The following is a 14,337-nucleotide window of genomic DNA, read 5'->3' on the forward strand; positions in this document are numbered from 1 at the left end:
TTTTTTTTTTTTTTTTAAGGCTAGTCAAGTGAAGCAGTAGGAGTGGAGAAGAAAAGTTTGGGTATCTTTGTCAAAGAGGCTTAACCTACCCTAAGGAGTAAAATTTTAATTATATGAGCTCTTCAGGAAAAGCATTTCATGCACAAAACATACCTCTAGGCCATAATATACACAATGCAGGTTCCAGGTGGCTAGTGAACCAACCTTAGTCTCCGCTTCTCAGAGATGTTCAGTGCATAATTTCGAAGGGATTGGCTGCTGAGGTTTTCAGCGATTCTGTCCTCCAGCTGGGAGCTGTAAGAGTCGGTTGACTTTAGCAAAGTGCCGCTTTGCTTGTCCCGGGAATGGACAGTCGTTCTCCTGCGTGCAATGGACCGGTAGCTTGGCAATTCTTGGAGGAAGTTCACAGGTGGAGAGGAGAAGCAACTGGTGTCTAGAGAGAGGTTCTCTTTGTAAAAGAAAAGAAAACCATCATTCACTCCAGTGAGTTCGGAAGCCAAGCAGGAAACTTGGATCTTGGGCATCATCACTGACCCTTGCAGATAGTTACTAGCCTGGGTCTGTGAGGACAGCATTTTGACCTTATTATATTTACCACAGTGGTGCTCAGGACAATTAAATCATCTGCAGATGAGCTCACTTTCTGCAGATGCGTTTGCAGACATCCTTTAAATTGCACAACATCTGATTTCCAGTGTTTGGCTGCAGCCACTAGCTAAAAGCATGGCCTTGGGCAAGTTATCTAAACTTGCCCAAAGTTTTAAATATTTTAAATATTTGTCAAATGGGGCTAGTAATAATTGTTCCAACTTCCTCCCACAATGTAGGGTATAGTTATGTATTCAATAAAACTCTAAAAAGCATAAAGTATACCATGCAAATACACAGCAACAACATCAACAACAATAATAGCATTTCCTGTGTGTCAGGCATGGTGTTAAGAGCTTCACATATATTCATGGGATCCGGACTGGCCTCCTGATCTGCTTGGACCAACAGAACACAGCAGAAGTGATGCTGGGCCAGTTCTAAGGCCAGCCTTAAGAGGTCTTGCAGACTTCTGCTTCTCTCTGGAGCCCAGCCAGAACAAACCTGAGCTAGCCTGCCGGAAGATGAGACTATGTGGGATGACCGCCCTAGCTGAGGCCACTCCAGACCAGCTTTCAGCCAGCTTGACCGCCCTGTTAACCACAGACACTTAGAATGAATGACATTCCTAATTTACTTGCATTTAGAGAGCTGGTGATTAGGCACACTGCAGACAAATCCAGGGTTGACTCCAAAACCCTTATCATTTCTATATCAGGCCAGTGCTAGAAGTCAAGCTTTGCTGTGTCCTGGTCAGCAGGCTAAGGCAGGTGGGCTTTCTGCTGAAGGGGAGGGAAGCTACCTTCAAGATAGGTTTTACCCCTCATCAGATTTCAGTTGCAGGAAGATCATTCTGAGTGGAGACAGACAGGACTCAGGGAGAAGAGGGGGCAGGCAGCCATAATTACCTAAGCAATTACCCCTATGCAGCAAAGCTTCTATGGCTTCCTGATCGAAGCTAAATGTTTGAGTTTGGATCCCCACTCTGTCACTTATTAGCTCTGTGTCTTTGGGAAAGTTACTTAAGCTTTCTAAGCTCTGTTTCCTCATCTCAAATATTCATTCAACAACTCTATCTACCATGTGTCATATCTGGAGTTAAGGGAACTGCAGTGAACAAGGCAAGTGCCCTACTCACGTGGCAGTTATATTCTGAGATGGGGGAGAGGGAGATCAAATAATAAACAGGTAGTAAATATTATGCCAGGAAGTGACAAGTGCAATGAAAAAAAAAAAAAGAACAGAGTGGTGTCAGGGGACAGAGGCGATATGAGGGGGGGTGAACTGTTTTTGATAAGGTGGGGTCAGGTATGGTCTCTCTTTAAAGGTGACATTTAGCTGAATGAAGGGAAGGGGTGAGACCCCTGGATATTTGGGGAAAAGCACCCCAGGCAGAGGGAACCCATACGTGGAAAGGCCCAGCGGCAGCAGTGTGTGTGACAGGTTGGAGGAAGAGTGAATGAGCAAGAACCTGGTAGGCGGTTTTGTTGGTGGCCTCCAATGAGTCACACTGGCCCTCTGCGTGGTTCCCTCCTTGGATTTGCACTGGACCTGTGCTTGCTTTAACCAAAGGACTCAATGGAAGTAATGCTCTGCCATTTCCAGCCCAAAGTCATAAGAGGGCCTTGCAGTAGCACTTCTGTGCTCTTGGGCCAGGGCTGCCTGGAAGGAAGTCCAACTACCTAGGACAATGAGGTGGAGAGGAAGAGCCCCTAAGCCTACAAAAAGAACCAACAACCTGAGTGATTGCAAGAACCAAGGCCCCAGGCTCGTGTCTTCAACCCCCTGGGACAGCCAGGCACGGTGGCTCACACCTGGATTACACCTGTAATCCCAGCACTTTGGGAGGCCAAGGCAGGTGGATCACCTGAGATGGGGAGTTCAAGACCAGCCTGGCCAATATGGTGAAATCCCATCTCTACTAAAAATAGAAAAAAAAAAAAATTAGCTGGGCATGCTAGCATGTGCCTGTAATCCCAGCTACTCACGAGGCTGAGGTAGGAGAATAGCTTGAACCTGGGAGGCAGAGATTGCAGTGAACCGAGATTGGACGACTGTACTCCAGCCTGAGCGACAGAGCAAGATTTCATCTCAAAAACGCAAAACAAAAGAAAACAACAACAACAAAAAACCCTGGGGCATCCTCACCAGACATCGCCGTGATGAGGCCATCTTGGGCACTCCAGCCCCAGCAGACATCCCAGGCAGCAGTGCAAGAGGGCTCCCCCATGCCCCGAGTCATCCCTGATGCACAGAATCAGCAGAAATAATAACATGGCTTAGGCCAGCACGTTTGGAGCAGTGTGTTGAGCAACAATAGGTATTTAGGACAGGGAGAACGGAAACGCTGAAGTCAGAAGGGTGGCTGGGGTCGGACCAAGTCGGGCTTTGTAGGCCGTGGCAGGACCTTGGGATGTCACGCTTCGACTGTGTTTTAAAGGTCACCCTGGGCCGGGTGCGGTGACTCACACCTGTAATCACAGCACTTTGGGAGGCCGAGGCAGTCGGATCACAAGATCAGGAGATTGAGACCATTCTGGCTAACATAGTGAAACCCCGTCTCTACTAAAAATACAAAAAATTAGCCGGGCGTGGTGGCGGGCACCTGTAGTCCCAGTTACTCGAGAGGCTGAGGCAGGAGAATGGTGTGAACCCGGGAGGCAGAGCTTGTAGTGAGCCGAGATCATGCCACTGCACTCCAGCCTAGGCGACAAACCGAGACTCCGTCTCAAAAGAAAAAAAAGGTCACCCTGGGCCGGGCATGGTGGCTCACGCCTGTAATTCCAGCACTTTGGGAGACCAAGGTGAGGGGATCACCTGAGGCCGGGAGTCCGAGACGAGCCTGACCAACATGGAGAAACCTCGTCTCTACTAAAAATACAAAATTAGCTGGGCACAGTGGCGCATGCCTGTAATCCCAGCTATTCAGGATCGCTTGAACCCAGGAGGCGGAGGTTGCAGTGAGCTGAGATCATGCCATTGCACTCCAGCCTGGGCAACAAGAGTGAAACTCCATCTCAAAAAACAAAAAGGTCACCCTGGAGGCTGCAAGGCTGAGGTCAGGACTTGCTACACAGCCTGTTTATGAACATTAAAGAGGATCACATGGGTAGACGGTCCCAGGCAGTGCTTGGCAAACACAGAGCTCCATAAACGCACCAACCGGATGAGGATGGGCAGGGGCAGGGCCAGGTGGGGACCGGTCATGGCCTGGCTCTGACACTGTAATCTTTGCCTTTCTCGGATGGGCAAGTTCAGACACAATGGAGCAGCTGTCCCACTGCAGATGACACACAGACACGTGGCTGGGGCCCTGCCAATCTCCATGCGCAAGTCTGCGAGCCTCACTCACCCTTCTACCTCCCTGCCTAGCACACCCTGAGGATATGATACACTTCCATTAGTGGCAGTTGCTCCCCAGAGCCAATATGAGGGCAGGGCGGGTGTGGACCCTGAAAAGGAAAAGGGTCTAAGCCCTGCATGGAGGCTACCCTCCCGCTAGCAGAAACAAAGAGCTATTATTAACCATGAACAAAGGTCTTTGAATATAGAACAGCATGAACCCACTGAATATTCAACTGCCGTGGGGTCAGGGGCCCCAAGCTGCAGCCTGGGTTGGTTTAAAACACTGGCCTCTCACCCACCAGCCAAGCCACCCCAGGAGAGACCACAGCTGCCTCAGAATCACATTTTTCTCATCTCAGGAATGGAGGATCTAATACCATGGGCCTCATCAGCACGATGGTGAGGAAGGAGTTGCAAACAGCATGAATAACACTGGCTAAGATTTCTTGAGTACTTGCCTACCTTGTAGCAGGCTATTTAAAGTATTTAACATGCGGGCCGGGTGTGGTGGCTCACGCCTGTAATCCCAGCACTTTGGGCGGCCGAGGCGGGTGGATCACGAGGTCAGGAGATCAAGACCATCCTGGGTAATACGGTGAAAGTCTGTAGCTACTAAAAATACAAAAAATTAGCCGGGCATAGTGGTGGGTGCCTGTAGTCCCAGCTACTTGGGAGGCTGAGGCAGGAGAATGGCATGAACTCGGGAGGCAGAGCTTGCAGTGAGCCGAGATTGCGCCACTGCACTCCAGCCTGGGCGACAGAGCGAGAATCTGTCTCAGAAAAAAAGAAATACATAAAAAAAAAAAAGTATTTAACATGCATTGTCACACTTAATACTCCAAACTGCTCTTTGGAGAGAATTATCCCCATTGTGCCGGCGTGGTCTCAGCTACTTTGGGAGGCTAAAGCAGAAGGATTGCTTGAGCCCAGGAATTCAAGACCAGCCTGGTCAACATAACAAGACTCCAATTCCAAGGAAAAAAAAAAACCGAAAGTCAAACAAAATAATTATCTCCATGTTACAGATGAATACCTGAGGCTCAGACAATTAGTAAGTGTTGCTTGCTTACACAGTAAGTGTTGGAAGTAGGAACGCATCACAGGCTTATCAGACCCCAAAGCTGTAGTCTTCACCATGAAAAAATTCAGGGGGCCGCATATTTACAAGTGCTTTGTAAATGTTAAAATGCCATATAAGCTGGGCATGGTGGCTCATGCCTGTAATCCTAGCACTTTGGGAGGTTGAGGCAGGTAGATCACTTGAGGTCATGAGTTCAAGACCAGCCTAGCCAACATGGTGAAACCTCGTCTCTACTAAAAATACAAAAATTTGCTGGGCGTCATGGCAGGTTCCTGTCATCCCAGCTACTCAGGAGGCTGAGGCAGGTGACTTGCTTGAATCCAGGAGGTGGAGGTTGCAGTGAGCCAAGATCATGCCACTGCACTCCAATCTGGGCAACAGAGCAAGACTCCATCCCAAAAAAATACACAAATAAATAAATAAAATAAAAATAAAAATAAAATTCCACACAAATCAACTAGGTAATTATCCTGTTTTCATACACCACCTACCCCTCCCAGGAAGAACTGTTCTGATTTTTCCTCTTTGGACACTCCAGGGAAGTTCCTCAACTTCAAACAAAAAATGTCACGACCATGTCTTCAAACACAGGCATCATTATTTTTATAACTAGGATCCACCCCCTCGTTTCCATATAGGAACATATACTTTTCCCAGCATGACATCACCTCATTTCTCACGCCAACCTGCAGAGGTAAGCGCAGAGGGTTTCACTGCCCTGGCATTTTTTTTTTTTTTTTTTTTTTAGAGATAGGATCTTGTTCTATTGCCCAGGCTGGAGTGTACCTTAAACTCCTGGGCTCCAGCGATCCTCCCACCTCAGCCTCCCAGATAGCCAGGATTACAGATGCACACCATCACACCTGGCTAATTTTTTATTTTTTCAGTTTTTAGCAGAAACAGGGTCTTGCTTTGTTGCCTAGGTTGGTATCAAACTCCTGGGCTGAAGTGATCCTCCTGCCTTGGGCCTCCCAAAGGGCTGGGATTATAGGAATAAGCCACCACCCTTGGCCTGCTCTGGTTTTCCAACAGGGAAACTGAGGCCCAGGCTTAGTGACTTGCCCAAGGCTTGAGTGTCAAGACAGACTCCTGGTTGTACCGCAGGTCATTTCACCACTTAGAGCCTTGATGTTCTTCTCATCCTTAAAGAAGATGTCTCATTACAGTTATTGTCAGATGTTCTACTGAATTGGTCCAGCCAAGAGCCTTGCTGTTGCAATGGCCACTGTAGTCCTGTGGTCAGTGTGGGCTGCTGTTGACCATCTGCACAGGAGTGGGTAGCATATTTCAGATATCAGGGTGCCTCTAAGAATGCCTAGAACTTCTTGGTCACTGGAGCCAGATTTCAGCAATTAGGAGATTAGGTGGGAGGATGACTGGGTAATTCCAGGAGACATGAGGCAGCAGGGCCAAGCATAACCAATTTTTCTGCCATATACTATTCTTCCAGGTTTAAGGACAAAGTCTTTCTGAGGCTTAAAAGCAGTGTCTTGCTCATAGAAGGCCCTCCATCTGGGCTGAGCACTGTGGTTCATGCCTGTAATCCCAGTATTTTGGGAGGCCAAGGCAGGTGGATCACCTGAGGTCAGGAGTTCAAGACCAGCCTGACCAACATGGTGAAACCCCGTCTCTACTGAAAAAATACAAAATTAGCTGGGCGTGGTGATGCATGCGCCTGTAATCCCACTACTTGGGAGACTGAGGCAGGAAAATCGCTTGAACCCAGGAGGCGGGGGTTGCAGTGAGCCGAGATCACTCCATCACACTCCAGCCTGGACAACAAGAGCAAAACTCCATCTCAAAAAATAAAAAAAATTAAAAAAAGAAGGCCCTCCGTCTGAAGAATGAATGAATGAATGAGCAGTGCAGAGGCAGGCACATCTGGAGAGCATCCTGAGGTTCTAACTTTCTTGGCAACATTTCCCACAAGATACCACATCCTACCAATAGGCATGAACCCTCCCAGGATGTGGGCACCAGCCAAGTATGATCTAAAGGGCACTAAAACCACCACCACCTTCCCCCGCGTCCTAGCCAAGAACCTTGCCCAACCGTATTTGGTGCTGAGTTCGCAGCAGAGGTTTGTTTCCTATGCAAAGTATCACGGAAACTCTGGGTAAAAAGGGACCTTGTAGGTCACTGGGTCCAGGCCTCTCACCAGCTGCTATGGGAATTAGTTTTGTTTGACAACTTGTATGGAGCCTCTCTCTGTACCAGACTCCAGACTGGAGGCTGGGACTCTGGAGAAGATGAAAGCTTGCTCTCTGCCTTGATGAGCTTTTGCTCACTCCTTCGAACACCACATAGCTCCTAAGTGCCCACTCCACCGCACTCACTCACCCCCGTTACTACTCTATCCTTTTTTCTGTTGTTTGTTTAAGACAGGGTTTTGCTCTGTTGCCCAGGCTGGAGTGCGGTGGTGCCAACATAACTCACTGCAGCCTTGATCTCCCAGGTTCAAGCAATACTCTTCACCTCAGCCTCCTGAGTAGCTGGGACCACAGGTGTGCACTACTACACCCAGTTAATATACATATATTTTAGTAGAGATGAGGTTTTGTTATGTGGTCCGGGCTAGTCTCGAACTTTTAGACTCAAGTGATCCTCCCCGCCTCAGCCTCCCAAAGTGCTGGGATTATAGGTGTGAACCACCACAACTGGCCTAGTCTGTCCTTTTTAATTGTTTACTTGTGTGTTGTCTCTGACTCTATAACCTCTATGAAGGCAGGGACCTTGTCTCTTTCTGTCACTGCTGAATTACCAGGGTCTAGCACAGAGCCTGGTACACGACAGATGCTTAATAAATATCTTCTAAGTTGAATGAATGAATAATTCAGGAATGAATGAATTTGGTGCTGAGGATACAAGATACATTAGATCACCCACCAAGCCAACCAAAGTACTTTAAATACCAGGAAAGCAAGGATGTCAAAAAAATGAGAAAAAGATTTTAGGAATTTAAGTCTTGAATATTATTCTTTTCTATATAAATGATGTATTTTTTTCACAATACAAAACATTTTGTTGTTTTGTTTTTGAGACAGGGTCTCACTCTGTCACCCGTGCTAGAGTGCAGTGGTGCCATTTCCACTCACTCTGCCTCCCAGGCTCAAGCAATCCTCCGGCCTCAGCTTCCCAAGTAGCTGGGACTACAGGTGTGCGCCACCACACCTGGTCAATTTTTTGTATTTTTTTGTAGAGATGGGGTTTTACCATATTACCCAGACTGGTCTCAAACTCCTGGACCCAAGCAATGCACCTGCTTCCACCTCCCAAAGTATTGAAATTACAGGGGTGAGCCACCGCACCTGGAACAAAAATAATTTAAAGGGTAAAAAAAGCTGGCAAAAAATATTGACTGAGATGTTGACCGTATATTACATTCTTCCTATTTCAGGTACTTTACACAAACCAGCCCTATTGGAAATGTGCTTTGCTTTTCTTTCTCGTGACATGCTAAAATGTCATGCACGCACACACAATCTGATATCACCGATAAGTCAACGTAGATATCAATCTCAGAACATTATGGACTTCTTTTCACTTGAATTGTTTTTATTTTTGTTTTTGCTTTTGAGACAGGGTCTTACACTGTCACCCAGGCTGGAGTGCAGTGGCGCAATCTCAGCTCACTGCAACCTCTGCCTCCCGGGTTCAAGCTATTCTCCTGCCTCAGCCGCCCAAGTAGCTAGGATTACAGGCGTGCACCACCACACCTGGCTAACTTTTTATATTTTTAGTGAAGAGGAGATTTCACCATGCTGGCCAGGCTGCTCTCCAACTCTTGGCTTCAAATGATCCACTTGCCTCAGCCTCCTGAAGTGCTGGGATTACAGGTGTGAGCCACCGCGCCTGGCTGAATTGTTTTTATTTTGGATGTCAGGTGAAGGTAGAGTGTCCAGATAATCTGTGCTTACAGCTACTAAAGGGCCTTAATCCAAGAACTAATAAAGTCCCCGGACTCAACAGGGCGTGGTGGCTCAGGCCTGTAATCCCAACACTTTGGGAGGCTGAGGTGGGCAGATCACAAGGTCAGGAGATCAAGACCATCCTGGCTAACACGGAGAAACCCCATCTCTACTAAAAATACAAAAAAAATAGCTGGGCGTGGTGGTGGGCACCTGCAGTCCCAGCTACTCAGGAGGCTGAGGCAGGAGAATGGCGTGAACTCGGGAGACGGAGCTTGCAGTGAGCCAAGATTGCACCCTGCACTCCAGCCTGAATGCCAGGGTGAGACTCCATCTCAAAAAAGAAAAAAAAAGTCCCCGGACTCTAGTTGAAGCTGCTATGACATGTCTTTGTTTTGTTTTTTTGTTTTTTTGTTTTTTTTTTTGAGATGGAGTCTCGCTCTGTCGCCCAGGCTGGAGTGCAGCGGCCGGATCTCAGCTCACTGCAAGCTCTGCCTCCCGGGTTCACGCCATTCTCCTGCCACAGCCTCCCGAGTAGCTGGGACTACAGGCGCCCGCCACCTCGCCCAGCTAGTTTTTTGTATTTTTTAGTAGAGACGGGGTTTCACCGTGTTAGCCAGGATGGTCTTGATCTCCTGACCTTGTGATCCGCCCGTCTCGGCCCCCAAAGTGCTGGGATTACAGGCTTGAGCCACCGCGCCCGGCCTGCTATGACATGTCAATCGAGTGCAAGAAGCCCTCCAAAGCCAGGGACTCATCACTGCCCTGCTCCTGGAAAGACCACCCAACCATCTATCCATTCACTTATTCACCCACCACTCAGTCACTCAGAAACATTTACTGAGCAACTGTCACCACTCAAGCACTGTTCTAGGACTACAACATAGCCTTGAACACCACACACCATTTCCCTGCGTTTATGAAACTTGCATTCTATTTGGAGGAGACAGACATTAAACAAGTAAAAACAATGTACTTCAGATGTTGATAAGTGCGTGGAGAAAAACAAGTCAGGGGCCGGACATGGTGGCTCACCATTTGCTGGGCTTCTGCAACGAAGGGCATGTTCTATATCTGCACTGTCCAATACAGTGGCCGCTGGCCACATGGGACTATTTTTTTTTTTTTTGAGGCGGAGTCTCGCTCTGTCGCCCGGACTGGAGTGCAATGGCCAGATCTCAGCTCACTGCAAGCTCCGCCTCCCGGGTTTACGCCATTCTCCTGCCTCAGCCTCCCGAGTAGCTGGGACTACAGGCGCCCGCCACCTCGCCTGGCTAGTTTTTGTATTTTTAGTAGAGACGGGGTTTCACCGTGTTAGCCAGGATGGTCTCGATCTCCTGACCTCGTGATCCGCCCGCCTCGGCCTCCCAAAGTGCTGGGATTACAGGCTTGAGCCACCGCGCCCGGCCCACATGGGACTATTAAGCAATTGAAATATGACTGGCTGGGTGCAGTGACTCACGCCTATAATCCCAACACTTTGAGAGGATAAGGTGGGAGGATGGCTTGAACCCAGGAGTTCAAGACCAACCTGGGCACCATAGTGAGACCCTGTCTCTACAAAAAAATAAAATATTTTTTGGCTGAGGTGGGAGGATCGCTTGAGCCCGGAAGGTCGAGGCTGCAGTGAGCTGTGATCGAAGCAATGCACGCCAGCCTTGGTGACAGAGCAAGACACTGTCTCAAAATAAATAAATAAATACAGCCTAGAGGGGCCTCATTCACAGCAGCCCAGTGCTTCGTCTGCGAGGGGAGGAGCCAGAGGCCCTGGTAACCTCCCGGATCTGCTAGACTTTGTAACAGTAGCGTCAGGAGAAACTGCATGAGTCACGCCAACTGGCACCTGGGTGGGGCTGGTGACTGGCTGGTCTTAGGCTCTACAAACAGATGAGCAAACAGCCTTCAGGAGCAGTGACTAACTCCATCATTAGAGCTGCTGCTGGGCCTGGAACTCAAGCCCCTGCTTTTCATGCCCATGGAGCATCTGGTCGAGTGTCTGTGGGGCAGTTACTGCGATTCTGTCTGTCCGAGAAGGTGGCAAGGCCTGTCAGTTAACAGCACGGTTTCCCAACCCACCCTGCCTGAATTTGGACCCCAGCCTCACTTGCCACCTGTATAACCTGGCAAGTTTCTTGATTATTCCATGCCTCAGTTTTCCCACCAATAAAATGGGGACAGAGGTTCCTACCTCCTATAGCTGTCCTGAGGATTAGATGGCAATCACATGTAACATGCTTAGAACAGAGGTCAGCAAACATTTTCCGTAAAGAGGTAAGAATTTGCTATTTGCAATTACTCAGCTTTGTCCTTGTAGCAGGAAAGCAGCCACAGATAATCCATAAATGAATGGGCATGGCTGTGTTCTACTAAAGGTTTATTTACAAAAAAAAAAAAAAAAAAAAAAAGGTTGGCCAGGCTCAGTGGCTCACACCTGTAATTCCAGCACTTTGGGAGGCCAAGGCTGGTGGATCACGAGGACAGGAGTTCAAGACCAGCCTGGCCAAGATGGTGAAACCCCATCTCTACCAAAAATACAAAACAATTAGCCAGGCATGGTGGCAGGTGCCTGTAATCCCAGCTACTCGGGAGGCTGAGGCAGAGAACTGCTTGAACCAGGGAGGTGAGGACGGTGAGGTGAGACGGCACCACTGTACTCCAACCTGGGCAACAGAGTGAGAATCCATCCAAAAAAAAAAAAAAGGCCAGGCCCAGTGGCTCACGCCTGTAATCCCAGCACTTTGGGAGGCCAAGGTGGGTGGATCATGAGGTCAGGAGATCGAGACCATCCTGGCTAATAGGGCGAAACCCCAACTCTACTAAAAATACAAAAAATTAGCCAGGCGTGGTGGCCGGCGCCTGTAGTGCCAGGTACTTGGGAGGCTGAGGCAGGAGAATGGCGTGAACCCAGGAGGCAGAGGTTGCAGCGAGCCGAGATCGCACCACTGCACTCCAGCCTGGGCGACAGAGCGAGACTCCGTCTCGAAAAAAAAAAGAAAGAAAGAAAGAAAAAAAAAAAAGGCTGGATTTAGCACAGGAGTTGTCTGCAGATCCTTGGCTCCAAACAGTGCCTGAGGCTGGGTGCGGTGGCTCACACCTATAATTCCAGCACTTTGGAGGCCAGAGGTGGGTGGATCACCTGAGGTCAGGAGTTGGAGACCAGCCTGGCCAACATTGCGAAACCCTGTCTCTACTAAAAATACAAAAATTAGCTGAGTATGGTGGCAGGTGCCTGTAATCCCAGCTACTTGGGGGGATAAGGCAGGAGAATTGCTTGAATCCAGGAGTCAGAGGTTGCAGTGAGCCAAGATCACGCCACTGCACTCCAGTCTGGGTGACAAAGTGAGATCCTGTCTCAAAAAATAAAAAGGCCGGGCGTGGTGGCTCACACCCGTAATCCCAGCACTTTGAGAGGCCGATCACCTGAGGTCAGGAGTTCGAGACCAGCCTGGTCAATGTGGTGAAACCCTGTCTTTACTAAAAATACAAAAATTATCTGGGCATGGTGGCACGCACCTGTAATCCCAGCTACTCGGGAAGCTAAGGCACAAGAATTGCTTGAACCCAAGAGGCAGAGGTTGCAGTGAGCCGAGATCACACCACTATACTTCAGCCTGGGCGACAGAGCTAGATTCCATCTCAGAAAAATGAAGTAAAAAAGAGTCACCTCCCACAAGAGGCCTATGGACCACCCCATCTGAGTAGGCTGCTCTTCCTTCTCTATCTTACCATCTTGTTTGTTTCCGTCCCAGTAGTTAGGGCTGCCTCCGATAATCCTATTTGCCTCTTTACTGTTTAGTGCGTCTTGTTTGACTAGAAGCTCCATGAAAGCAGAGACACTACCTGCCTCCTTCGCCACTAGACCCCCAAGGCCTGGTATGTGATGATCCCTCAGGGCCCATTTTCTTCCCTTCCTCCTCCTCTAAGGGTGGAGACAGAACATCAGAAGGTCTAGGCAGACCCAGACCCAAACAATGTAAAAGGAAACCAGATTGTGACAAAGGTCAGAGGCTGAAAAGTTATTTCCGCCTTTTATCCCTCTAAATTCTTCACTTCCTGAAAAAACAAACAAGAAAAAGCCACTGAGGGCCCCTGGACTTAATCCAGGCCTGAGTTGCTGGGCAGAGGTCAGTCTTGTCCAGACATGGGAAAAAAATAACTCAAGTCAGACGGGTGGGTCACCAGATAAAGAATCCAGCCTGCGAATGGCCTGTGCAATCTTCAGCTCTGTCCAAGACCTGCCTCCCTCTGGTGATGCCTTTAAAGGTGGTAAGTGACCTGGACAAATGGGCTTAGAAGATAAGAAGGAAAAACAAGTATCACAGGTCAGATGGTTATATGTCTTCAAGTTTAATACCATCTACTGGACTGAAAGACATCCAAAGAATAGTTATTCAACTACATAAATTACTTTTTTTTTTTTTTTTTTTTTGAGACAGAGTCTCGATCTGTTGCCCATGCTGGAGTACAATGGTATGATCTCGGCTCACCACAACCTCTGCTTCCCAGGCTCAAGCCATTCTCCTGCCTCAGCTTCCCAAGTAGTTAGCACTACAGGCATGTGCCACCACGCTCGGCTAATATTTGTATTGTTAGTAGAGATGGGGTTTCACCATGTTGACCAGGCTGGTCTCGTACTCCTGACCTCAGGTGATCCACCCGCCTCGGCCTCCCAAAGTGCTGGGATTACAGGTGTGAGCCACCATGCCCGGCCAACTACATAAATTCCTAACAATGTATCTCCAGAAAGTATAGGCACAACGGCACATGCAGTCATGCCTGTAATCAAGTGCTCTGGGAGGCCAAGGCGGGAAGATCCCTTGAGCCCAGGAGTTTGAGACCAGCCTGGACAAAATAGCAAGACTCTATCTCTACAAAATATACAAAAATTGGGCGGGGTATAGTGGCTCACGCCCATAGGCCCAGCACTTTGGGAGACCAAGGCAGGAGGATCGATTGAGCTCAGGAGTTCGGGACCAGCCTGGACGACATAACCAGACCCAGTCTCTACTTAAAATCAAGAAAATTAGCCAGACGTGGTTGCGTGCGCCTGTAGTCCCAGCACTTTGGGAGGCCAAGGCGGGTGGATCACCTGAGGTCAGGAGTTTGAGACCAGCCTGACCAACATGGTAAAATCTCATCTCTACTAAAAATACAAAATTAGTATTTTGTATTTTAGTAGAGGCATGGTGGTGCACAGGTCCATATGGTGGTGCACACCTGTAGTCCCAGCTACTTGGAAGGCTGAGGCAGGAGAATGGATTAAACCTGAGAGGTGGAGGTTGCAGTGAGCTGAGATCGCACCACTGCACTAAAGCCTGGGCAACAGAATAAGACAAAAAAAAAAAAAAAAAAAAAAAAAAAAAAAGAAAAAAAGAAAGAGAGAATGGAAGGAGGGACGGGGGGGGGGGAGGGGGG

General features: G+C 48.5%; 1 protein-coding gene across 3 annotated transcripts in view; it reads right to left on the reverse strand.

Annotated features, from left to right (window-relative positions):
* Nucleotides 1-14,337, reverse strand: part of TMC7 (transmembrane channel like 7) — a 72,473-nt gene that overhangs the window by 54,076 nt on the left and 4,060 nt on the right. Inside the window, exons 1-2 of one of the 3 annotated variants that reach the window (XM_017874401.1) lie at nucleotides 2,737-3,040; nucleotides 205-448 (exon numbers count right to left, since the gene is read on the reverse strand). In XM_017874401.1, coding sequence (XP_017729890.1) covers nucleotides 205-448; nucleotides 2,737-2,830 — 338 coding nt within the window. In that variant the 5' untranslated portion in view covers nucleotides 2,831-3,040. Of the gene's footprint in view, nucleotides 1-204; nucleotides 449-2,736; nucleotides 3,041-14,337 lie in introns of those variants that run through there. The other 2 variants (XM_017874403.1, XM_017874402.1) reach the window with 2 other exon arrangements.

This window comes from Rhinopithecus bieti, unplaced genomic scaffold (genome assembly GCF_001698545.2).
Source record: "Rhinopithecus bieti isolate Rb0 unplaced genomic scaffold, ASM169854v2 scaffold_9209, whole genome shotgun sequence".
Lineage (NCBI taxonomy): Eukaryota > Metazoa > Chordata > Mammalia > Primates > Cercopithecidae > Rhinopithecus > Rhinopithecus bieti.